This window comes from Alligator mississippiensis, chromosome 4, assembly GCF_030867095.1.
Source record: "Alligator mississippiensis isolate rAllMis1 chromosome 4, rAllMis1, whole genome shotgun sequence".
Lineage (NCBI taxonomy): Eukaryota > Metazoa > Chordata > Crocodylia > Alligatoridae > Alligator > Alligator mississippiensis.
The window spans coordinates 185,147,908-185,174,897 of NC_081827.1; the positions used below are offsets into that span (position 1 = coordinate 185,147,908).

The 26,990-nt window shown below is 40.2% G+C and overlaps 1 protein-coding gene across 5 annotated transcripts in view; it reads left to right on the top strand.

Moving 5' to 3' along the window:
* AGAP1 (ArfGAP with GTPase domain, ankyrin repeat and PH domain 1) overlaps positions 1-26,990 on the top strand; it is a 589,050-nt gene that overhangs the window by 349,403 nt on the left and 212,657 nt on the right. For all 5 annotated transcript variants that reach the window (XM_019492038.2, XM_014594255.3, XM_059727176.1 and 2 more), the window contains one exon: positions 26,225-26,329. In XM_019492038.2, coding sequence (XP_019347583.1) covers positions 26,225-26,329 — 105 coding nt within the window. The remainder of the gene's footprint in view (positions 1-26,224; positions 26,330-26,990) is intronic.

Genomic DNA, 26,990 nt, shown 5'->3' on the forward strand with positions numbered 1-26,990 from the left:
GACCATGTACAGCTAGCTTCTAGGGGTAAAACACAGTTTAGTCATTAGCACCTCTGATAAAGTTGCAATTGACAGTATCAAAAGTGGGAAGTGTGGTGCTTTGTGCAGTGGATTACTCTTCACCAGAATGAAGACCCAGCAAGCTACTAAAGAGGTCACATGAATGTGTATGTTTTTCTGATGTGGTTGAGGTTTGAACTAGTAAATCCAAGGTATGAAAAAACTTTTGTCCACTTAGCTGCTTCTTCAGGCGTCTAGTGTCACACTGGGCAGAAAAAAACCCCTATGTGTTAGAAGGATCAAGGTCACTTTTGTTTGTTAGCTTGGATAAAGTAGTAAATCATAAAGTGTTCTATGGCCCATTTGCCCTTACTAATATGACAGTAAAAGCAATTGCTCTGTATGCTTGCATCCGTATTTCAAACATCATGCCTGGGATTCATAGTGCATACCATCAGTTAATTGCTCTATGACCCTGTTGTTTTTGTTAGCATGTATAAGAGCTAGTGAGTCCCTTTAAGAAAACTGGCAAAGAGTGTTCAGTTACTAATGTCTTCTGGCATACCATTTTTATATCAATATAAATAGTGCAAGTGCTGCATAGAAAATACCATTTAAACATTCACTTAAATGTCTGCGTTCGTGAGTTATCTTACATGCTAAGTGAAAAACAATTAACAGTTTAAATGGTAGTTTAAATGGTTGCACTTACAGTAATTCTTTTGACTAAAAAATATGTGCTCTGTGTTTCTCAACTCTGAATTTCAAATCAGCTGAAATGTAGATTAAGTGAGTGTATCATTCTTGAGAATGGATATTTATATAAAGAAAATAAACTGGTGACAGTGAATTAGCACCAGTTCAGTAAATTCAAGTTCTGCCCCAGCCGTTACCAAAAAAACCTTTATGCTTAAAAGATAGTGTCAGTTGTTAATTGTTGATTGAGGCTTAATATCTGCTGAAGCAAATGAGGCATGAAATATACTACATAGAAAGTATTGTATCTGGAGTGATTTTAATGTTAAAACAATAGTACAATTTTTAACTTGCTGACACAGTATGCAGCGTCCTTTATTGTGAAATTGCACTGATTAATGCTGAGCTGTTAAACAGACAGTATTTGTGTGTGTATATATGGTTTAGGTGCTTTAAGTAGAGTAGGTCCAGAGAATGACAAAATCTGCACGCTCTAGGTCTTAGTAAAAGCCTCTGACCAAATATGTCTTCAGTTGGGTGCAAGCTGTTTTAAATGAATTCTAATTAAAAACCTGTATTTAATTTCAAAGCTTGGATTTATCATTTCTTGGAACCATTCCCTCCAAAAGTGAATGCTGACTGCTTTTTGGTTTAGCATATTAACTTCTATAGTATCTATCACATTTTTTTATCTCGGTGTTTCATTTACAGATAAGAAAATTTACTAATTTACTATTCCATTTGCTGTAGAAAATTAAGAACAAAATATAATAAATCTGTGCTTAAGAGTTAGCCTTACATTGTGTCCTTAGACTTCCTACATTAGTCACTGATGAATTGCCAGTGGGGTTCAAGAAGAAACTGCAAAGGTAGTGAGTCCCTTAATTTGATGCGGTCTCCAAACGTATGACAGAGTGAGAAGAGATATGTTAGAACCAAGTTTTCTTTAGTGATATCTTTTATTGGGCAAACTGTACAGTTGGGAGAGGTGTTAGATAGACCCTAAGAAGGGTACTTCGTGCTCAAAAGTTTGTCTAACATCTCTCCCAGTTATAGTTGGTTCAATAAAAGATTCACAATAAAAAACCCTGCTTCTTACACATTTCGCGGACCATTGTGGCTACAAAAACACTCCAGCCTTACTAGAACTATGTGTTGACATTTGTAAGGCCTGGAATAGAGAGAAATAGCCTCAATCTTCTGCTCAGAAATATTTGATAGTTTGGGCTATTGTACTTCTCGTAGAGAAACCACTTAAGTTACCAAAGTTGCATAACATTTTTGTTGATTCAGATGCCTAAAAAGCATCCCATTTTATTAGCCTGTTTTTCATCCAGACATTAGTCCCCTCTCACCAGACACTGAGTCCAGGAGGAACTAAGAGTCAAATCTTTGAACAGAGACAAGCCATCAGTATACCTGAAGCTCCAAAAATCTCATTCTGCTGTAACGGTTTCCAGTGACCGTTGAGCAGGAAAGATCCTAAGCTTTTTTTTATAGAGAACAAGCAAATCCAAAACAAAAGGCTTGTTCAATCCTTTCTTTGTGTCAATATCCAACAGATATTAATCAGCAGTGTATTTGTGGTAAGTGATGGCAAAAGTGGGGCATCACATCCCTGTCCAAGTGATAGCATACTATTGTTGAGTACCATGGTTTTTCCTTTTTATTCTAGTCTGAGCCCAGAGTGGCTCTTTATTTTCAGGCTGTAATTTTGACTTTAAGCACAGTCCAGAAATTATATTTTCAAAAGTAGCTTGTGCCTGTTGAGAAGGAGAACTAAAAAAATGGTGGCTGTTGCTGCCACCAGTTAAGTAGTTCTGTTTTGAAACCCTGGCATCCTCTGTCTTTAAAGGATATTTTATCAATTTCCTAAAATGCTGTAAAGCACTGCTCATCAGCTGCAAGGCGTGATCATCTGCCAGCACACCCCAATGTGTATTCCCTATGTCCTGGAATAGAGTGCTAAAGTAAAATATGCATTCTGTTACCAGTAGCAAGCATATGCCTGCCTTTGTGCATGTATCATATATTGTGTGTGAATGAGCATGTTTTAATAAAGAAAAGAAAAACTGTCATAGAACTGCACTATAGCTTTATTTTTTTTTAAAGTCTGGTGACATTACAGGCTATTTTGTTGACCTAAACCTGTGTTCTTACTGGAGGGGAGGCTTCAGAGGGGTTTAAAAAGATTTCTAACTTAGCATTTCTACAGGTAGCTCTCAAGGTGAGCAAACTGAAGTGTAAGCTCTCTTTGATAATTAAATCATATGCAACTTATATTCTCCTTCCACCTGCCCAGTAGTAGAGAGTATATGGAACAGTGGCCAAGTAGATCAGATCTGATGAAAAGGAAGGTTGCCAAAGGCAATCAGGTGCATTGTCCATTATCCTCCAGCCTGCTATCTCTGGTATTTTTGAATAGGTGCAGAATTTGGGTTGACAGTATGGAAGAATCTTCCTGTATGCCTTCCTCTCTTCCCAATGTTCATGTGTTTGCATAAAGCCAGTGAATATGTGTGCTTAATTCTGCTGGTATTTTGTGACCCAGACATCTAAATAGGATTCCTTTCTATAGTTTTAGGTTCTTAAATTTATGTAATGAACAATATATGAGAGTTTGTATTGACCAGTGAAGATTTTGACTGGTGAAATTGCATAGTTTAGGATTAGTTATATAATACAGTTAAAGACCCAAAATGGAGTTAAATTACTCGTTCTTAGTCAAAATATTTGTGGATGGTGGTAATATACTGGGGAGAGTACAACAGTCCAGACCACTGCAGCTGTACATAAAATTGTACAGTGCGGGTGTTCGTTACAAATGCCAAACAGAGTGTTCCTTGTAATACTAGCTATTTTATGAAAGCATGGTACTGACTCAAAGCTGAGTTAAAACAAGAAAACTACTGTTCAGGACCATATTGGATGAAGCATCTCGGGTCCTTATTGGTCTTTATAATGTCACTCGTTTATAGACTTACTACTCTTTCTGACGTGGAAAGAAGATGCTTTTTTCATGGGGGTGACATCCCCATGATAAAGGTAAAATAGAAAGCTGTATTTTTCTTAGTGATGCTATAGTACAAGTATAGTAAAAGCTGCGCTATCCAGCATCTTACAAGCCGGCATGCTCTACTAACCAGCATGCCAGCTTGTAAGATAAAGTGAAACCAGAAATGCCCACTGCAGCAATTCTGGTTTCTCTGAGCCCTCACGTCCAGGGGCAAAGCAGCCTGCGCTGCCAAGCCCCCACGGCCTGGGGGCATAACAGGCTGTGCGGGACCTGCCTCCTTGTTCTGCAGCAGAAGATGCGGCGGGAGCGGCAGAGGGACCCCTGAGATGTTGTGGGAGAGGCAGCAGCCGGGGCCACTCAATTAACCAGCATAGTTTGTTATCCGGCATCCCCCATTCCCAGGGGATGCCGGATAACAGCTTTTACTGTACATTTTTCAGATTGTTATGAAACTACATGCTTGCAGATTGCATGAAAAAATGATATTTCTAACGGTATTGAATATTTTTGTCTTTTTTTCTGAAATTCAAGGTGTACTACAGGTTCCATTTCATCAATAAAACGTCATCCTTTAATTCCAATAAGTATTAACCATAGACTGTGGCTCAGTACAGACAGTTAAAAAGGCCAAAGCTGAATCAATTCAGTCTTTGCAGGTTAATCTAAGATGCACAGATTAAATTGAAACAGAAGTGAACAGACATTTACCTTTGATTCAGGAAATTCAGCTACATGCCTGCAGTGGCTCAGGCTAGGGGGAGGGAGTAGAGGGGAAATGCTAGAGCACAGCTCTCTGTCTGTGTGTTCTCTTCCTCTTCCTGCCGCCCCACAAGATCTTTGGGGTTTACAGTCCAGAATCACAGCAGCACGACTCTGCAGGGCTTCTCATCACTTCCTCTTCCTGCTTCCAGGTGCCTCTGGGATTTGTAGTCCACAGTTGCAGCCAGCAGTAAGTTTGAGTGGGAGAAGTAGTGTTTAACCCCCCTCCCTGGCCCCAGATGGGGTTTGCCTATGGGGGGCAGTCCCTTCCTGTAGACTGGGTTGTATCCCCAGCCAGGCTTGCCCTCTGCCCCCCTTTGTCAGCCAGCCAGCCAGCCCTCAGTGTTCCAGCTAGGGAGCAGGGGGGCGGGGCCAGCCCTGTTCTCTGGAGCAGACAGCACAGCCTAGCTCAGGACTGGAAAGCATGCTGGGGGACTGTGGTTTAACTTGAACAAGGAAGGGGTCTGGGACGGAAGTTTCATAAACCTGTTTGACCCAAATCAGTTAAGTCTGGTATTCAGCCAAGTTCATCCTAAACCTGGTTTATGTGTGACTTCTGTCCCTAGCCTTTGTGTCCTAGTTAAAATGGCTGCTTTGTATTTGAAAGTTATTATTTATTGTAAACATTTCCTTACACTTCTAGAAATGATTACACCATTCCCAGCAAAATTGTCTTTAGTATCTAGAAAGAGCTGACATGTTAAAAGATTAATTCTTCCTTTAATGAAAAGGGAAAAAAGTATTAAATTTCCTTTCTAAAATTTGGTGAGAGGTGTGCTAAGGATGCATCCAAAAGTGTCAAGGAAGTAGTATGATTATAGTTCAATTTCATGTAAGCAGTTTCAGGTATGTTCTGCACTTTTTTGTTTGTTTTAATTTTTTATTGTCTCTGTGTAACAGGTTGCATTCTGTATTGTGTTTGCTATTGATTTCTCAGTATTTTGGCCAACAATGAATATTCTAATATTTCTCCAAAGTATTTATAATTTTTCATTACATTCTTAAACCAATAAAATAAGAAATATGATACATTCTTTATAAAGACATCCCTCTTTGAGAACTTAATTCTTTGAATGGCTAAGTTAAACAAAATACATTATAATGAAATGGATTCCCCTCTTCTTCAGCTTTTCAGTTCACTGCTCCTATATGTAGTTTTATGAACCTCAGGGAATAGGTTCTGGACTAGCCTTAATTATGTGGTGTTTGTCTTGGTGATTTCAAAAGCTAACATTTTTAAATGTATTGTCAGCATTTTTATGTTTGTTAGGCGTTATTTGGAATATATTGTAATGTGCATACACAGTTACCTTTTACACTTCCACAGGTTCTTAAGTATACAGAAGGCACATAATATAAGGAAACAGAATGCTATTTTTGAAGGCAAGCATGCTGTCAGGTTTCCATTTTCCAGTAGATTTCACAGAGTTATCGCACTTGATTCTCTTCTTTTGGCAATCAAAATATTGGCTATTAACCCTTGTACTCTCAGGTACTGAGCACACTAGTCACCATGTGTTAAACTAGTTCAGTAACATTACCCATGCCTAGGGAAAATAAATTGGTCACTGTACATATGATGCATTTCCATTAAGTGCTGCAGACTGCTTCCTTAATTAAGTTCCTAAAATAAGCATACGTTTCTGAAAAATGCCTGCCAATTGCTGATTAAACGCATAGTTTGTTGGCAGGTTATTTGTTGGTAGTTTGATAAAAATAGGAAGGTAATGGCATTTCATTGAACTTCTTACTCTATTCCTAGTGCCCACTATAATGGCTGAAATCTGCTAGGAGGCTATCATTAACAAACAGCACCTACTAAAGATTACAGACTTGGTGTTCTTTTAGACACAGAAGTCATGCATTAGACCATTTTAAGTCTGAATGCAGTATGTTGTGAGGTTCTTTTTAATTGTTGGCCTTGGGGAAGGCTTGGGGTGGCAGTAGGTGTTGGGTGGAAGGGAAAAGTAATTGAGCATCTTTGCACCACTAAGCCAGCTCAGTAAGTCCCTGGGTGATGGCCAGCATCATGGAGTAGCCCAAGAAGTGTCACTACCAAGCTATTAAATATAGCTATAGTAGTCTCTGGATCTGAAGATCCTACAACAGGAGAGGGCAGGGTGAAAGCAAATAAATGAGTCAATCATGAAATTTAATATTAGCTAAAATAATCAGGAAGGTACCTGTTTGCCTTACAAGAGAGATTTTTTTCCTCCCCCTTAACGCTTACAAAGGAATAAGGATTGAATATATAGCAGCTCAGTGAAATTATTATTTTTAAACATGGGACAATTCTATTATTTAAAAATCCCATCATCGTTCAGTTTCTGAGGGCTGTTCATGGAGACCTTTTTTGGTCCCAGAACTTCACAACATGAAGTGTGAATCCTTTCTGTGCAATAACACAGACCATGATTTAAAAAAAAAAATAAAATAAAATAAAAAAAACTTTCTCCATCGGTGTGCTTGGTTTTGTTATTCAGTAGATGCTGTATTAAATTGGATTTTGTGTCCATCATTATTAAAATGTGAAGTGTGTCGGTCACAAAGCATACATTTCAGGGCAGTTAGCTGAATAATTCTTTTCTTTATTATCCCAAATTACTGCTGAGCTCTGGAGAGGTGAGCAGTTTAGCCAATTATTGCCATTTGAGCTGGATTTGTGGGTGATTAGCTCCTGGTCGAATTCAGTCCTGGCAAGGGCTTTGAAGCCTTCGCTTGTGTGATTTTCACAGCAGTGAGGTAGGAATAGACGCGGCTAATGACAGGAAGGTCGCTTGGGTTATGTGACCTGTGAGGGGGGGGTTTGGGTTTAGCAAATAGGGCATCCACAATAACAAGTGTGTCACTAACCCTGCCGTGCATAATCGGAGTTTTATAGGATTGTTGGAGATGCTGACAGCTCAATTAAAGTGTAACCCTTTGTACCATACACCCTGGCAGAATGACAGAAATATTACCAACAAAAAAGGGAGGGGGCCACAAGGGAACTGGTTAAAGATCCGGTATTCTTTTTCTCTCCCCCTCTTCCCCCCCCCCCCCCCTCACCGAAGCCTGCACAGAACAAGCTGCAAAAAGCATCCATTTGTGAAATAATAGGTTGTCCGGGGGAGGGGTATGGTGCCAAACATGGCTACAGAAAAAAAGCTTCTGTTACGTCGTCTTCCTGATGTTTCTATGGAAACGCCTTGGATTGGGATGGAAAGTTAAAATCTGTTTTTAAGCATTGCAGGGCTTTCTTCTATCCACTGCTCCCCTCCCCGTGTACTTTGCCTCATATGTATAAAGATACGATAAAAAGAATTCAGAGTTCAGGGAATAGTTAGAGCGCTGTATTGCCCACCTCTGAGTTGACATGTCTGCTTAACAATTATGGTTGCCCCCCACCCCCTCCCCAAATCATGTTTATTTCTTGAAGGAAAAAAATTGTGTTTGGTTGTTCATTCTCTTTTTATACCTAACTGTTCAGGCTACTTTCCCTCCATTACCATTCCTGTATTAAATGGTGCACATTGCAGTATTTGTTTGTACTCGTCAGCTTCCCAAGAATGTTATTTATTTTTGAGTAGCAGCATTTCTTTGATTATTCGTTTGGATGGTAACTTCATTTGCGCCCAATATAGTTAAGAACACAGTGCATCCTATCGTAGCCTCAGCAAGAAGTAATGGTTCAAACAGAGCTGATAGCTGCTGGCACGTACTACCGACCTAGACTGCTTGGCATCAGCTGCCTGGTTTCCCCAACTCTAAGATAATGATTTGCATTGCAGCACATTTCACATTAGGACTGACTGTGTCAGGGAAACCACAACTGCCAATGCCAAGGGGTTAATAAACCTGCTACTTGAGATTATTAAAGACTGATTTCTACAGTGTAAATGGGGAAAACCCTCAGACGGCAACAAAGCTCTATATACTTCAGCACAGAAAAATTTTGTTTGACATGCCAGGTGATATGGCTAGACCAGAATAGCTAACTGAGCTTAGAAAAAGGGAATATTGTTCTTTAACAAATAAATAAGCAAGTTAAAAAAATGCATGCAGGTGATAAATAAGTGGCATATAATGCGCTATTGATATGAAACCTTCAGCATTGTAGAAGTAGTGATGCAACACTTGGGATACCATGTTATGTCGGTATTCATTTATCACAATACTGGCATCGTAAGAGGAATCGAGATATCTCTTGAACTTTGCTGTGTTTCTGCTTTCTTAAGAATGTACGTAGTATGTTATAATATTATGCTTCGTCCATTTTAGAGCTTCGTACTCCCATGGGACTAGTAGTTACTCGTAAAGCTTTCAAACAGTACATTTTTATCAGAGTATTTTGTGCCCTTGCCCCACCTGTTGTGTTGTATCAGTACATACTGCCTTCACCTGCTACTTCTATTGCACTTCCATGGTAGGAGTGGAATGGTCTTATTCTGCTGTTGCATAGTAGCCTTTTTACCTTTGTAAAAGAAGGTAGCACCCTGTCAGACAGCTGAAGAAAGGAATATCTGACACCAATCCACTATTTTTCTCTGTTCCACAGAATGCCAACATTGTCTTATCAGACTCTCCATGTTACAGTTCAGTAACAAAGGCTGTGACCAGAATTAAAACTAGCAAGGCCCAGTATACATCTGAAGTATCAAGACGATACAGGCAAATTTCTTAAAGAAGTTGTTGGGTTTAATGTGCCAACCTTTAAGTGACTCCTTCAGCATTTTCTTTTATGAAGAAAGAAAAGAAGGAAGAGTCACTGCCAATAATTCAAATGGTAGGGTGCAGTTTTAAGCATGTGCACTGCATGTATCTGAGTTCTGTGGAGTGCCAAACTCTGTCCTCTCCTATCAGCCCTTGGGGGAATCTCACTGTGGAAAATAGATTGTAGACTTTCTGTCCTTGATGACCCTAATCACCTTAGACACAGGTGTCCTCAGGATTATTGAACAGATAATCTAATGGCCATATTGATAATCAAATGGTCATATTGGTAAAATCTCTGAAATACAGCAATATCAAGTAGGGATTCTGGTAAGCTGTTGCACCATAGAAATGATTTATTCTAGATAATTACTGAATATTTCAGGCATAGCTCTCATAGGTTACATTATTTCTACTTTAAGAGAAATTCAAAAGGGTATGCAGCAAAGAAACTATTTCTACTGGGGGAAAAAAACACTCCCTGTGCATTCTGGACCTGCTGTGTGCTTTTGTGCACTACAAGAAAATGCACATTAACCTAGTGATTCTTATTCTCTTCCTTCTTAGGGCATCAATATCACCAACTCACTACCCTTTTAAATTGCAATCAACATTATATGCATTTCCAAAGTGCTTTGTGACTTGTGGAAGTGTACATACCCAATATGGAGGTTGAGGTTCTTCCTGTATCATGATCAGTGCATCAAGACTAGATTTTTTTAAAAGGGCAACAATCTATAAGGTATTGTTTGCAGACTAGCTTTGTTAAATGTTATCATAGGCTTCCTTAACTCTAGGTTGTCCCTCAGAGACGATGGTGCAAGTGTTTTGTTTTGTTTTGTTTTTCTTGTCATGAAGTCCAAGGCATCCTAGATTTGGAAGGAGATATTTGATTCTCAGCTAGATTAATGCTGCAAATGTTGAGTGTAATAGCTAAAAACAAGACTGGATGGGTGCATCTATATATGCTATTAGAGAGAAGAAATAAACTCCGGTGCAGTTTGTGGCAGAGTCAGCTGCTCCTGGCCGCATTATTTACACCTGCACCTGGCACCACAGCACTTTGATCTGGGATGGAACAACACCAGGGTGGCAAGAGGCCCAGAGGGTCAGCCCTGGGCTCCAGGTGGTAGCAAAGGAGCTGGGTGGGGTATGAGGGTAATAAAATACAGGGCTAGGTGGCGGGCAGCCCCCACACTGTAGCATTGTCATGCCCCAGCCAGCCTCTGTCACTATCTACATGTGCATTTTGGTGGAGTAAATTGCTCCACCATAGGATAGTACTGTCCCCAACAGTACAATCCTATGGTGGAGTTAATTTACTGCGCTCTTATAGCAGCACACGTGTAGACTGTGACACCTTGCTGTGGAGCTAATTAGTCAACTCCTCAGTAAAGTGCACATGTAGATGCACCCAATATATCCCAAATGTGCCCCCCCCCTCCCCCCCCCCCCGAGGGAAGCTGCATGGACTGTGAAGTCTCAGTGGTGAGAGATCACATTATTCCCCTTCTTTGGGCCAGGAAATGGAATCCATTTATATCAAAGTAAAAAATTTGCTGACACACAACACTCAGCTGTATGACTCTGGAATTTACTCAAATAAACTATATAGAATTGGACAGGGGGTGGAAAAAAGCTGCACTGATGTATATTACACCAGTGCTTGTCATTTGTCCACAGCTTACACTAAGGTAGCAGACAATTTACGGTCTAGTGAGGGTTTCCAAATTCTTTCACTCAAAACTAGTAACCATAACCACACTGGGATAGGAAGCTCATACATAGGAGTTTCATACTCAGGGCCACTGTATTTAGTGTTGTTTTCAAGAATCCTGGTTCATGGATGCATCCTGGACGTGATAGAAGACCTGTACACTCTTTCATAAGTCTTTCAGAAGTCTGGTAAAAGATGGCTCTAATTTAAGTGGATAGCACAAAAAGTGGAATTGTATTACACAGGTTGTCAAGTCTAGTGTGTTTAAGTGTGTTATACTCAGTAGCTGAGTGAATGATATTGTGCTAGCCCCAGAGGGAAGCAGCAGTCCTGGCTGGTGAATGACATCCTCCAATGTCACATTCTCTTTGTTCTCACCAGCTGCAGCAGCAAAGCATAGTGGTAGGGATAACTTGAAGGCTGTCTCTAGTCCTGCTACACTTTAAGCAACTCAGCATTAGCTACAGATGACATGGGATCAAAACTAGTAGGCTGGACCTCTGGATCTGTCATGAGACAGGCAATGGCCATGTTTCAGAGCTTGCTCTTGCCATGTAATATGTCATCTGGAGATGACCTTAGGTTTCCAAGAAGAATTGTCCGAATTGAAGGAGGGTTCTCTTGAGGCAAGATGACTTGATAGATAAAACTCATTAAACAAGGGTAGATGTCACATACCTTAGAGCACATTCTATGAGATGATTATCTTCGAATGTCAAATAGGTAATGTTAAACATAACTGGCAGCCAGAACAGTCCACCATTTTATATATGGTTTAATTCAACTGAGTGTCTTAGTCCTGCATGAGAAGAGCTGAACCACACCAAGTACCTGTATTCTGCTACAGAAGAGCACAAGGCAGGCTCTCAAGTTTCACAGGCTTTGGATGCAGATCCAATCTGTCTTTTCAGAAAAAAGTTCAGCTGTTTGGCCTTTTTGTCATTTAAGGAAAAGCAGATGAAAACTGTCTTGGACACTTTGGTTTAAGATTTTTTACAGTAATGTGCCATATCCTTTATATTAGCATTCAGGATTTCTAAATGTTCTCAGGTCTTGATTTGTACTGCTGGATACGTGCTAATTAAAAATCTGGTATTGGTAGTGGTGTTAGGCCCTTTTTAAGAGGTTAAAAAGCATCAGCGCTAAAACTGAGCCTTGAGGCACTCCATTGTTCTGGTGCCTCCAAAACTCATTTTGTCAAAATGAAACTTGAAACCAGCAGTCTTCTCATGGCTGGGAAAATCTATTGTCATAGGGTTGATAGTTGTTTGTACAGTAAATCTGTATGACAAAACATGTTAAGAACAGCAGTAGCATACAGAAATAATGTGCCCATCTTCTGCTTTTCCTGTCCATGAATTGTATACCATCTAGAGGTGACACTGAGGTTTCTTAGAGGAATTTGCAAATCACTCCCACTAATAGTGGTGAGTGTCAGCCCTTAATCACAGGTACTTCAATTTGGTCTGAAGCCTGCTTTGACTTATATTCAGGATACCATCAACAGTGGAAAGGATCCTTTTGAATGAGAACATTTACAAGTTTATGTTCTTTCTTGAGTTGTAGCAAAGCTTTGGCTTTGCCAGATCTTAAATATTCTGCGCTCTTCTGTGATGTTGGCTAGCCAGTGTCCAGCATTCCCTCTAAACTGCGTGGCGTGCACGGCCACACAGGCATGCTCATGCTGTGCTGTCAGGCATGCCTGTGAAGCCGCACATGCTGCACAGCTTAGAGGGAACGCTGCCAGTGTCTGCAGGTTCTTTGGATTTTTCTCAGGAAATTGAGGCAGAAGTAAGCGAGCCTGTTTTTCAAGTGTTTTAATAGCTTGGTGATACTTCCATCTTTTGGTTTCAGGAGTTTGCTGCTACTGCTGGCACTTTTTTCCCCACTTTTCCTTTAAAACATTTTGCCTCATGTACTTTGCAACATTTATCAGATGGTAACAATGCTGTTTGGAGAGACTTGGTGACACTGTAGTGAAGTCTTCTGAGCAGCATGAGTTTTCCCTATTAATGACTAAACTTTGTGACTAGATTGTGACATGTAGCCTACTCCTGTTCTGCTGTCTAAAAGTGCACAATAAAACCATCATTTGCTGAAAAATAATAAAGGACAACACAGTTCTGCAGGGGATAGAATTGGGTAATGTCTCAAGACATGACTGTGGCTCATTTCGCAAGAAAGAAGAGCATAAGGCAGATGTGGTAGCTTATTGGTAACAGTCTTTCATAAGGGGTTCCAAGATGAGAGGGCAGGTGACAAATATTCCTCTAGATGATTATACCCAAGAGTGATTTGTTTGGCTTATTTGAATGGAAAAACACCCTTTCTCATGAGTTGGTGGACACTAAAAACACACCTGCTCCATGGTGGCAGATATTCCCGCATGTTCTCTCCGGTAACAAAAGTCGTAACCAAGAGAGAAACATTTTATCAGCCTTGTAGCTCATTAGTGGCTAAGAAATGGGGCTAGGTCTTCATTCTTGGCCCATGTTCTTTCATAGGGTATAAAGCTGACACCTTCATTATTTGGCTCTCTTCCCTGCCAGTGGAGGAATATTCTACAGATGGGAGGTGATTTGACTATAAAAGCTTGGACCCAGATAGTCCTTACCTCTTAGGATGGCTTCTGATTTGTCCATTACTAACAGATGTAACTTAAAGTATCTGTTCAATTCTTTTAGGAATCAAAACTGAGAAGAGAGTTTATGACTGATATTTGGCTACTTCACTGAATATAGCTTGGCTTAAACCAGCAATCTGGCACTTGCTTTTAAAATGGGATGTAAAACAAGGGATCACAAGAGTCCTGGTGCACATAAGATATAGAGCCAAACAATCCATTTGGAGTTTAATCTTTTTTTTAAACTGGTGGAACTACCAATGTGTACCCCCTTCTGAGTTCATGTCTCACTGGCTTTTGTCCAGGAACAAACCACATGTTAATGACTAATTGATTCTCGGTTGTTTGATAAAGATACAGTTCTTGTAAAACCATAGTCAGGTTTATTTTGTACAGTGTGTTTTACTACTCATTCATAAAGGTTAACTACTGTGGAAAGGTACTGGCTGGTTCCATTTAATCAGGCCTCCCAATAATGTCATGCCTATCTTTTTACTCAATCACATAAGTTCACTTGGTCAGTGGACTAAAACGCTTAGCCCAGCTAATCCACTTCATTGGGCAAAATGCACATGGCCCGTTGTCCCGCATGTTCATCGTGGGGGACAACAGATGACGTGTTCCATGGTTGCAGAGATGTGCCCCCAAAAATCTCCAGAGCATGTCTCTGTAAGCAGAGAATCCCAGAGATTACCCAGGGCACATCTCTGTAAGTGGGGAATGTAAGCTGGGTAGGTGCTTTTGGGGCTTGATGGGCCCATTCCTACCTGGGAATTCCCAGGGTGCACATGACTGGGCCTCTGCAACTCTAGGAGCACCAACCTGGGGTATTTGTTGTTTGTGGGCAGCCCTGGGCTTCCTGCACTCTCTTATAAAGCAAATAGACATCTGCCACAATACAGCAGCACAAATTATTACTACTTTTTGTCTTGGGCACAAATTTGTGTGTTTGTGGTGAGACAAGGTATAAACATCTATTTGCTTTTGCTTTGGGTCACCATAAAAACCATTATGCTAGCATAAAAGCGATGTCTTATTTCCAGCCTTAGAACAACTGGCTTTTAGTTTTAATTTGACATAGATTTGGTTGTCCAAATCAACCAGGTGTAAATGCCCTTTCAATTAGAAATTCATGTAGAAAATCTAGTGTTTATATTTGAAGTATTTATTTGGGTTTTTTTATGTGTTTACATTTTTGTATTGCCTGGCATAGAACCCAAGATCATGTCTTAAAGCGGTCTTCTCTATTCTGAGTGAATGCCACAAATGCCCCAAAAGACTCTTATTCAATATACGAAATCTGTGACTGGTCAGCTTGGGCAATTTGGCCACTGAATAAAATAAAAATGAAGACAGGTGCTGTGATACTCAAATATTGCAGCTGGGGAAGTATCTTAGCATCTCTAGCAAAACTCCCAGTAGGTTCATACAGTGCAACCTTTTTAAAGGAGTTGCTTGACTTTGTCTGCACTCATTATTATTTACACTTGTGACAAAATCAAGGTTTTTCTTAGCTTAAAGTTAAAGAACTTTGATGTTAAGAATGCCCCAGCTTTTCCACTCCTGAGGTATACTTTTCTGGATTATTTTACCTGTTTTCCTTGTTTTTCATGAGTTTTGGCACTGGTGATCTCACCATTCTGTTGCTTTGTGGCTTGCTTGTTACAGTTTTTCTGTTGTGATAGCTTACACCACTTATGAATAACTCTCCAAAAGACTAACTAGTACTGTAGTTTCAGGAACAACTTTAAATGTAGAGAATAAGAAAACATTTATGTGTATCCTTGTACTCAGCAGGTATGCTGCAATGGTAGATCTCTAGATATCTGTTTTCTTCCCTTGGGAGTTGAACTTGAATGCTTTCTCTAGCTTTTTGCTCCAGTGAATTGATGCTTAGAACAAGGGCCACTACCATCACCTCAGCAGAGGCATGTATACACTGCTTACTGGTGAGCTGGTTTAATGTCTGTAGAACTGCAAAGCTGTGGGAGTTATTGCCAATCACATACTGGAAGTATGGTCTCTAGGAGTGGAGACATAATTAGACATTCTGAGAGCAGAAATTGCAGGTTAAGAAATTTCCCCCTGCTCAGTGGGACAAAATAGTCTGCTGCGGTACAATTTATTTTAAGAGAGCGCAAGACTTAACAAGTAGTATTGCTGAATTTCATGGTGTAACTACATGATTTTCCCAATGCATATTCATAGCACTCATAGATTTGAAGAGAAGCAGATGCTTTATAGACCAGAATTCATTCGGAATTCAGAATATGATAAAATGTCATTTTTTATCATATTTATTAAAGGGGAAAATGAAAATGGGCGATTTATAGAGCTGCTAGTTGCTAATCACTGTGACTCCTGAAGAAGGGGTAAAATTAAATATTTATGCTATTTATGTGAAAGATTCCAAATTTCATTCTGCCAAAATATCATCAAGATAAGACTATGGGCCAGTTAGGTTTTTTGGGCATGGGGTACGCTAGGTCTGCACGTTATAAATATCTCAGTGATGGAAATGCTGTAATTATTTCTTTAAACTTACATTCGTTTTTCAGAAGTTGAACACTTTGGATGAATTCATGGTTGCACTGCAGTTAAGGTCCTGTAATTTTTTTTCCTTACTCATTATAGAGAATATTTAAACTCATTATATGAGAACTATTTAAACTTTTTTAAACGTTGCATTTGGAGACATAGAACTTAAAATACATGTAACCTAATTCATGATGGCTTTGCCATTGACTTCCATTTAAAGCTGCTTAAGCAGCTAAGGATTGTTGCTTAAGGGAAAGGATTCTTAAATTCTACTTTAGCTGATAACTGGATATTCCAGCTGACCTGGTTTATAGAATACATACTAGTCACTTGACCAGGAGCTAACCATTTTATGTGCGTTTGATCTCACATGGGAGTCTTGTTATTAACTGCTCTGATTGTCACCATAATGATCAGGATGCTGAGCTTGATAGTGGTCTGTAACTTCTGCTGGTGCCTTGAAGCTCAACAACAGAGGCTGATTGGCTCAGTTAGGGCCCCAGTCTCTAACAGCAAATGCAATCAATAAATCTTTGTTGGTAAATAATTGCTATTGAACAGAGTTTTTAATATAAATTTATGAGCGGTGTTTTATCACAGCTTGGGGCTACAGCAGGCCACTGAGTGATGGATTTCAGATAACACTTACATTCATTACATTAACTTTGTAAGTTATTTAAAGCTTGTACACTTAACATTGCTTTTGGCTTGCAATGACCTCCTGGGACTAGACACAGAATACACATTACTAATAAAGAGATAGCAATACAGACAGACAGTTCCTGTTTTTTGCACAACAAAAAAGTTCCTTAAGCAAAAACCAAGAAATGAAGTACATGTATGCTAACCAAAGTATTTTTCCTCCTAGCTCATTAAAACCACAAATAGCACTCTTTAGGATTAAATACTATAGCTAGGAAACATCCCACTATTAGATCCACAGTTGCAGTTTTTGGAGAAGGTGGTAAAATATAATTTGAAGTGTTAAATTCTTTTCATAGATGGTGAGCAAATTGGAAGTGTTAAATCCTGAAAATATCGAGTCTTTAAGCTTGGGGCACCCACACTTAATTTTAGTGCTAAAATTCAAGAGTGAATAGAGTAAAAAATTGAAGTATTTATCTGGATCAGTTGTCAGGATAAATAATGATACCTGATCAGTGAAAGTTTTTTTTAGAAAAGATGGGTTTAATAAGTGGTATCTTGAAATAGAAATTATGATTTATTTAGGCCCACTATTTATGGCCTAGAGATAAAACATGAGATTTGTTCGGTGCAGGCTGTTAAACCAGCTTTGGAAGCAAAGTCTATTCACCAGCTCTGAGCTCTGTACTGCTACTTCTAGACAGCCATCGGTCCTGAGGTCTAAAGCTAGCTTGGATATATTTTCATTATACCTTAATCACTAATTTGAATGCTTTGTAAACATCTCCTTAGTGTTAAGCTTGACTGGTATGGAATGAGCTAAATGATGATTTAAAAAATAGTGTTTTTCTTTTGTTTGATATATCTATTTAAAATCCAATTTATGTTGAAGTGTGTTTTTAGCTGTTCTAAACTGCCCTAGACAGATCATTTCTCAAGATCATTCCATAGAGTTGTCACATTTTCACATTAAAAGCAGGTATGAGTTTGTATTTTTGTTTGGCAAAGTATTGTGTAATAAAATAAATACTTGTGTAAGAAAGGCATAAAATTGCCGTTAGAACAATTAATAATTCTAAATAATGTTCACTAACTTAATGGCATAGGAAGCAAGCTTGTGTATTTTCCCACTTGCCCTTTGTTTTCTCTTATTTCTTGTGCCAGTATTGCTTGTCTTTTTTCAACAAATACATTATATAAATATAAAGTGAAATGATTCATTCAAACTCATTTTGCCATTCTGTAAAGAAGGGCCCTCTTCTGTTATGTATCAAAAAGGTGTAGAAGGAATAGAAAAAGCTTTGGGCTTTGTTATCCTCTAAAGATGGTGCACAGGGTAGTTGTAGTTTTTTGCTCTTCTACCTTTTTCTGCTGCATACACAGGCTAGAGCAGGGGCATCTAAACTGTGACCTAGAAGCTTTAAATGTGGCAGTTAAAAAAGGTTCATGTGCTTAGGAATTGCAAATAGACTCCTGAATCAGTACTCTAGCACTTTGAAAGTAAAATGTCTGAAATAGCCCTGTTATGAGGAGCAGGTAGCGGGTACCATTTCTTTTGTAGGTTAAGGAGCACTCTGATAATCAGGTACCTTTTTTTTTTACCTCTGTAGCTTTTTGTAGCCACTGAGCTCATTCCTACTTGGCTGGAAAGGAAAGAGAAGGTAGTTCCATTCCTAGCTTCCTTCCTGGCACAATATTACAACAGGCTCTTCCTGTAACTAGAGGGGTGGCTATCAAACGGTGATTCCCCTTCTGAGCCATGTAAAACAACCAGCCACACCTTGCTCATTTTTGTCACGGTGAAAGCGCAGCCTGGGAATTGGTTTAACTTTTGCTACCTGCCTTCTATCTGCAAAGGACCATGCATCAGCACAGCATTCCAACTATACTTTCTGGCATTTTGGGTACTGGACTTCAGGGAGAAATGTGTACCAGTCCATTGCACTAGTTGCTGAGACAGTCCTGACTAAGAAATTGTGAATATTTTGTGAACCTAACTGTCCTGGTTCACTTTAGGCAGAACCAACCACAACAGCTTTTTCCGTGAATTGAAAATAGTTCAGCTGAAATGGAACACATACCATATTTACCCAAGTCCAAGACAGCTTCAAATTTAAGAGGACCAACAATATTTGGATTCTGTTCAGGGAAAAGTATAAATTTGTTATCATTTTCCATGTATAGAATCTAATTATGGGAGAATCATCTTAAATTCGTCCTGCTGTACTGATGTGGCAGAAAAAGCAGTGGTGGGGGGCAAAAGGCCAGACCCCAACACTTTGCCCCCACTAATTGCCCCTCCCCACCCTTTGCCCCCCTGTGCCTGTCCCCTTCCAGTGTCTACCACCTACCCTCCAACTGTCCCCCTATCACTTCTGCTGTCTGCCCCCTGCTACCCTGCCACTTGTCCCCCCCACCAACCCTGCCCCCATGTGCCCATCTGTCCCTCTGCCATGGGCCCCACTTAACTCCTGCCCTTTGCCCCCCATGCCTGTGACTGAACCCAGTGCCTACTCCTCCTACTACTTGTCCTCCTTCCCTGCCCCCACCCACATGACTGTGCCTGACCCCAGCTGCCTGGGCCTCTCCCATCTGCCCTCACTGCTTACCTTCTGGGCAACTCTGGTTCCAGTTCTAGGCAATCAGAGGCCCTGGCCCAGCCAGGCAGAAGCAATGACAGCAGCTCTGGGTCTGGCCAGGTCGGTATCTGAGCTGGCACTGAAGGTGAGTTTGGGGGGGGGGGTTGGGGGTTGTGTGGTCTCTCCCCTATGCTCCCCCAAACCACAAACTGCATACCTCCCTGTAACAGGCATCGCTTCCAAGCCAAGTTGTGGCCCGCTCACCTGTTCCTGCGGCAACCGCCCGCCTTCGCCTGCCACGTCTTGATGTTAATTAATTAATTAGCGGGAGGCTGCCCATTATAATGCCCCGATGCCGGGGGGGGGGGCGCTCTGCAGCTCCAACCTCCCCTAATACCGCAGCCCAAGCCTCGCAGATGTAATTGCTGTCATCTCTCTTCTGCCCCCTTTCGGAGACTCACTATGCTGCCCCCTTTTTGGGGCTCCCTATGCCCACACTTGGGCTCAATCGCCCCTCTCTGGGGCCGGGGTCTATGCCCCTATAAACTGCGCCCTCACTGGCGTCTGGCTTTGCCCCGCTTGGGCTTACAAAATGGCCCCCGTCCTGGCAGCTTGCCCCGCCCACACTGGGGCTTCAGAAATGCCCCTCCCTAGGGCTGGGTCTATACACCCTGTATGCTGCGCCCTCCTGCGCACCGGGGTCCCCGCACTCTGCTGCAGGTCCCTATAAGTAGGTTGCGCCCTCACTGGCGCCGGGGTCCTCACTTTATCGTGAGCCCCCCTATGAGGCCTCCTCCAACCCCTAATAGTCTCGCCCACACTGGGCTACTCAATAACGTACAATGGCGCTCCCCCTCTTTGGGGCTTGCCGCGCCCCCACGGGGCTTCTCAATGAAATCGCCCCTCTTCCTGGGGCCGGGGTCTATGTTCCCCCACACGCAATCCGGGGTCTAGGTCCCCGTCCACAACCTACGGGTTGCGCCCGCGACCCACTGGCTGCGCAGGGCACCCCACACTCTCTGGGGTCCCTGTGATTGAGGCCTCCTCCAACCCCTACAGCCTCACCCAAGCCTCCGGGTGTAATATCAAAGCCAAACAAACACAAGCCTCCTGGCTGTAACACAAACATAAAGCCCCCTGGCTAAACCTTTAGTGCCCAATCCTCTCAGGGCTATCATGAGCTGTACTTGCCCCTCAGACTTCTCCCCATAGCTTGGCTGAGTGAGCTCCTGCCTCTCTGGCTGCTGGCAGAGAACTGCCAGCCTGGCCTCAGCCCTGGGCTTTTATAAGGGCCAGGCCTTGCCCCCTTCTGGCCAGCTGACTCCCATTAGTTGCCCCAGCAACCTGCAGCTGTCCCCCTTATGTTCGGCCAGGGCTCTCTCCCTGGCAGTTTTTACTCCTTAGGAGCCAGGCACTGACGTGCCCTGCGACACTCCCTCATGTGGTTCTCCATCCCACACTCAGTCTCCTCCACTTCCCTTCCACTGTGTGCCTCCACCCCTGTTACACAAGCCACCCTCACCCAGGGCAGGCCGCAGCTCAGCTCTTGCTTCACTCCAGAGCCAAACCAGAGCTGAGCTGGCACCTGCTCTGTGTCAGTACTTGAACCTAAAACAGGGCTTTTTTCCCCATGTGGATTGGGGTGAAAAACCTTGTCTTGGATTTGAATAAATGTAGTATTTTTGGTGTGTTAACTTCTTAAATTTGCCATGCTAAATCAAAGTGAAAAAAGATTAAATGGTTCATTTTGAAATGTTGCGAGAGAGGAAAGTAGTTGTGTTAGTCTGAAGTCATGCAGAAGATAGGGCAGGGTGGCATCTTAGGGCAATTATATACGTGCTCCAGGAATGGGGTGGGGGCACTTTAATTAGAGTGGCTCTGAGAGCCACTCTAATTAAAGCACCTGAAGCATCGCATGTATCAGCGTCCCCACACTGAAAAATGGTGGTGGGGGTGCTTTAACTAAAGCTCGTCGAAGGAGTTTTAGTTAAAGCACCCCCACCGCCATTTTTCAGCACAGGGACACTGATGCACATGACACTGGTGTCTGATGAAGCACAGTAATTACCACACTCCAACAGAGTCAATTAATTACAGTGCATTGGAACACTGAACATGTATAAATGTCCTTAGAGACTAACTGGTTTAGAGAGGCAAGAGCTTTTGTAGTCAACAACCTATTTTGTCAGAATATTTGAAAATGTTGAAACAAAACATTCCAGTTCATCATAAAATCTTTTATTTGTTATTCAGAAATATTTTCTGAATTCACCTGGTTTTATAATATGTTAGGCTGCCTTGAAAATCCATTTAGGCAAATTTGTCTAAAAGATTCATCTAGCTTTAGGTAAGTAATGGTTTCCCTTCTCTCCCGTTCTATAAAAATTCAGTGGAACAAAGAATATAGGAGACTCTATCCTGAAAGTTTTATTGTCACTCATTAATTTTTGGAAAAGAACATGTTTGGGTTTCTGACTGAAAAGACTTTACAGAAGCAGAGTTGCAGAATGAACCAGCACTACTTTTGGCAGAGCTGCAATTCCCTAAATGAGGACTTGGGTACAAATGACATGTTTCTAATTTCATATCTTCAGCTGATGCTTTTGATACTGAGAAACTGTCTTTTGTGGGAGTATTAATACTGGAACCAGTATTGGAATGTATTTTGTGTATACAATGACTTTTAAAAGCTTTACAAATTAAGCCAATGGTGCTCAACATTTTTAGACTCAAGGCACCCCTTGCTAGACTCAAAGCACCCCTTGGAAAATCTCAGCTCTTCATTTTCACTTAATTTTTGACTGCAGAAATATAATAGCGCAGCTCTTCCATTGCAAAGAATTCAGAAAGATCACAACAGGTCAAAATGCTTTTAACACTCTCATTCCATTTTTAAATCTTTTGGTTTATCTGGTAAATAGTGTTTTCACACTACCTGTGCTAATGTTGTGGGATCCACGGCACCTTTGAAAGGATCTCCAGGCACCCTAGGATGCTGTGGCACCCTGGTTGAGAATCAGTGACTTAAGCTATGCCTTTACTGTCAAACTCTCTCTATATTTAATAGAGAAATTGTCGTAAATAGCATGATGCTCTGAAATGCGCTGAAATGGTGACAGCTCTGCCAGTGGTGAATTTGAACTGGAGCCCCAGATCTACTTCATCACAGAGTTTGGGAATATTCATGTCCAGAGCTGACTCTAGTCTTGAATATGTGCTATATCATATGTTATCCTATTTTTTCCTTCATATTTAGCTGGTTGCTGTTTTTCCTTAAGTGCAGAAATTTTGATTGTTCTACTGTGTACTGAGCATGTGTGTAAGTCAAAAATAGCTTGTGAAGTTTGTATTTGGTCTGATGGAACCTATGGTTATTATTAGCTATGCATACTTTTTTTATTCAGCTACATAAAAATCACGTGGCAGAGAGATACACTAACTCTTTTTGTTCCTGTTGTTGTTTGCTGCCTCATTCTAGTGATTTGTGTAATTATTATAACAACCTTTGTACATGGGGATTGTTTGGGGTACCGTATATATGTACTATCAGGCTTTTGTAGTTCCACAAAATAATATTTTAGGTTTCTCCTGTGCCTTGTATATACTTCTAGAAGAATGTTTCAGCTTTTGCTCTATTTCCTAGCATTTCCTAAACGCATCTAATTCTCTCAAATTAAGTTGATTTCTTCAATTTGATTAGTATATTGGGGTTATACTTGCCAGAGGTTTTTGCACGCAGTATTTCTCAGGCATTACACTTGTCAGAGGTTTTTGCATGCAGTATTTGTTTAAGATTATTTCTGTTGTATAATACAAAGAATGTTTGCTATAGCACACATATAAAATATATCACAACTTTTTTTTTAAAAGACACACAGATAAGCAGATAATATGCCTCATTCATTCCTATTACATACGTTTAATACTTAATAGAACCTGGTCCTACCTAAAAGTCCAGTGGAGTCCTTAAAAACAATCAAGCAAAGACCTGTCTAACCACCATTTTGATTGAAATGTCAGGGTGATGACTTCATCTGGATCCATAAAATGGAATTTTCTAATTCATAAATGGAAGAGTAGCAAAGTTTCTACCTTGTGAAATCCAGGTGAATATTGAATATTTTATTGTCATCACAATGCATTGAGTTTATAATTTGGTTTAACTATGCTCCCATAATAGTAACAAGTTTTACCCATAGCTACAGGACATTCAAAAAGTTGTGAAATGTAATTCTACCTTTTTTAAACTTCAAAGATAATGGAAAGAAAAAATTGTCAGTATGTGATCCTTTGGGCTTAATTCCCTTTAAAGTGTTTTAGGAATAAGCACCTCAGTACCCATGGGGGAAAGAGCTTTGGGGAAGTAAGTTTTGATCCACATAACACAGTGATAATGAAAACTGAATTCTAGAGTATAAAAGATTGGAAAGGTGAAATGACAGATCACCTATTACAGACAAACATGGAAATCAAAGGCAGATGTAAGCTTTCATTTTTAATAGAAGAAAACAACTTCTCTTACATGAGAAGACTCTGTAATTGGCGCACAAACCTCAAACTTCTGGAAGCATGTAAGAAGCTACTTCAGAACCCTGTACCATTTTTTAAAAGTTTGAGATCATGAGTACTAGAAGGTTACAACCAACAGTACAGAGAAAAACCTGACCCTCTAGAATATCAGATAGTTAGATCTTCGCACTGATGCCTAATTTCAGTTATGTGAGGACTGCTTTTGTATACAGTGTCTTCCGTAGCATGTTTGAATTCTCAAAGGTCACTTTGTGGCCTTTATCTAGGGAGTGTGTCCAGTAAAGGGCAATTATGATCATAGGGACTTCCCTATGGAAATATCTTGATGGTTGCTAAAGGAATATTATGGGTCCATCTGGATTGTGGCACACGGGGTTTAGTTGAGGATTAAGTATCTCAGTGTTTCAGGGAGGGAGCCAGTTTTCTGAGGCAGTGGAGCAGTTCTAATTGTGCAGTGGCACGGGACTGACCCTTGTCCCTTTATTGTTGGGATTCATTCTGGAGTGACGTAATTTTATAAAGCAATCTGTTGATAAAGTAAGTACATAGCACATGTACTCTAAGTGTAGTATTCTTCAGAAGTGTACTATTTCCAGTTACTACGAATTTGCACAATTTCGTGTATTTCCTGCTTCATTTTCCATATACTAATATTGAGTACTTTCATTTCATTTACTGGAAGCTTTCTTCAATCATATTTATAAGGGAAAACTTATACATGTTTTAGTTCAAATTGCTGGTTATGGCTAGGTTTAATTTAATGAGCATAAGATATTGATTTTTGTTTCAGCTGTTTTCTACAGCTGCAGAGAGCCCATAGATAGTACAAGATTTGCCAATTTATAGGTATTTGTTAATACAGAATGGTCAGAGTTTAAACAGTAGTGTGATGCAGTCATAGAATTATGCTGGAGTAAGAAATTTTAACTGGGAAAAATCATTTTCCAATTTATTCTATTTAGCATTCAGATTAAGTAATACATTCTAGATTATTTTGGATCAGAAGCAAATCTGTGCATAAGGATTGCTTTGGTTTAACCTAATAGTATAGGTGGTAATTCACTGAATTCTTTAAAAAATGCTTATTTTATTTCTAGTTTAAAATAAATTGGCTGGAATTTCTGTAACTTTGTAATCTAGATATGATGGATTTTGAAAACCTAAACTGTGGCATGTAAAATGCTAACATTCAGTGGAAGAAGTGTTTAGGCCTAGTGATTGTCCAAATATAATTTCTCCTTTTTACTCACACTGGAAACCTTTGGTGGTTAGTGCTAGTTATGGAAAGGTGTAAATTTCAATATTTTTCCAGCTGAGTGTTAAAACTGCCAGTAACATGTGAAGTATACTATAAACTAATGTTTTTTCCTTCGGCCTTTTATTGGTTTTATTCCTTTTCCTGTGTATTTTGCTAAATTCCAGCTCTTTGTAAATTCCAGTTTGGTTTGTCTGAATCTGGATTCATCAGCTTGCTTACAGATTTTGTTTCCTGTTAATGTTCTTGTTTGTCCTTGTTCCTCTTTTTTCTTCCAGTGTTGCTATACATTTACATTATTTTTAGTTCTTAATTGACTGTTTAATAATTCTGTCTTTAATCTCTTAATCTGCAGTAAATCACTTCCTGCATGTGTGCTCTCATTCTCTCTGCCACCCTGTGGGGAAAATAGTTGCTGTCGTCCCTCCCAACCTATCCCTCCATCTGTGTTTTCATTTTATTCCCATGCTCCACTCTCAAGATTTCACTCACATATACAGTCTACTTTAGCTTTGTTTTCCCACAAGGATCTTTCCTGCTGCTGACACCTGTAGTGAGTACTGTTTCCTCTTACTAGAAAAAGCAGGTGAAGGAAATTCTCTTTAGTGCCATATCATGGAAAAGAGAGAGCGAGCACACAAAACTATAAGTGTGATATAGAAAAAGTCCAGCACTAACCACTCTGAATTCTTTGCCTGTTCAATAGCCAGTGCAGGAGAGGAAGCCACAAGCAGCAGACAATGGAACCAACCCATAATTGCATGGAAAATCCATGTTGCCTGACATTTGCTCAACTTGAAATTCATTGTCATGGGCATAATCTGGTTCAGTACCACCAGTAAAATATGAATTCCAAGGGAAGTGTAATTCAATGCAATATTTTCTGTTACTATGCTAAGTGGACAGAGTAACATTGACGCAGATAAATTTTTTGTTGGCTTAACCTACTTTACTGTTTTATTGGAAGCAATATAGAAGAGTTGTGTTGTTACTTAAGTCTGGTAATGCTAGTAGGTATTGCTCCAGAGAGGAAACAAGCTTAGGGGGATACGGACACCAGCAGAGTACTAAAAAGATAGTAAATATGGCCTTTCTCTTTTGTCCTTTAATTAATGGTGTATGCAAAAGTTCATATGTTAATTCTTTTGTCTTTTATCTTTCTGCTTCCTACCAGGGTATGCTGCTAAAGCGAAGTGGCAAATCATTGAATAAAGAGTGGAAGAAGAAATATGTTACATTGTGTGACAACGGTGTACTGACCTATCATCCCAGTTTACATGTAAGTATGTTATACTCTTTGCAGTCAGTTGTTGTCAGATTGCAGATCAAGTACTGTTAGCTGGGTTTCATTAAAACATCTATAAACATCGTGTCTCTGATAGACAAAAAAAACACCCTTAAGCTATGAATCCCATGCTGTACAGTTCTATAGTGGAATTATACCTGTACATCCTAGATAACCTTCTTTTGTGCAGCTTACTAACACTTCAGTAAATTCAACTTGATTTTATGTTTGTGGTTTTTCTGGACTTGCAAGAGAAACTGTAAATAACAGGATTGTAAGAAATGCTCTTTTGGCTTGGGAAAGGGGTTCCAAGTGCAGTAAATTATATTGTACTTTCTAAGGCTAATGTAGCTGTTTTTTGGTTGGCAGTAGCTGTGGCAGTTTAAAAATAATTAACTTTAGCACCTTATAGATTTTAATTTTTTTCAGAGTTTTTATATGTGCCATTAAAATATTTTCTGTTGCAAACTTTGTTGCCTCAACATTCCCAAAGGGATGAAAACATAAGGAGCCTTCCTTTCCCTTTAGTTCTGTGTAGCCTTTATAGCACAATCCACTGTGGTTACATGGTTACTACTCCATAATAGTACTACCTGCTGGAGATGGAGACGTGGCACTGTTGTAGTTCTACCCCAGGGGTGGCCAAAGTACAGCA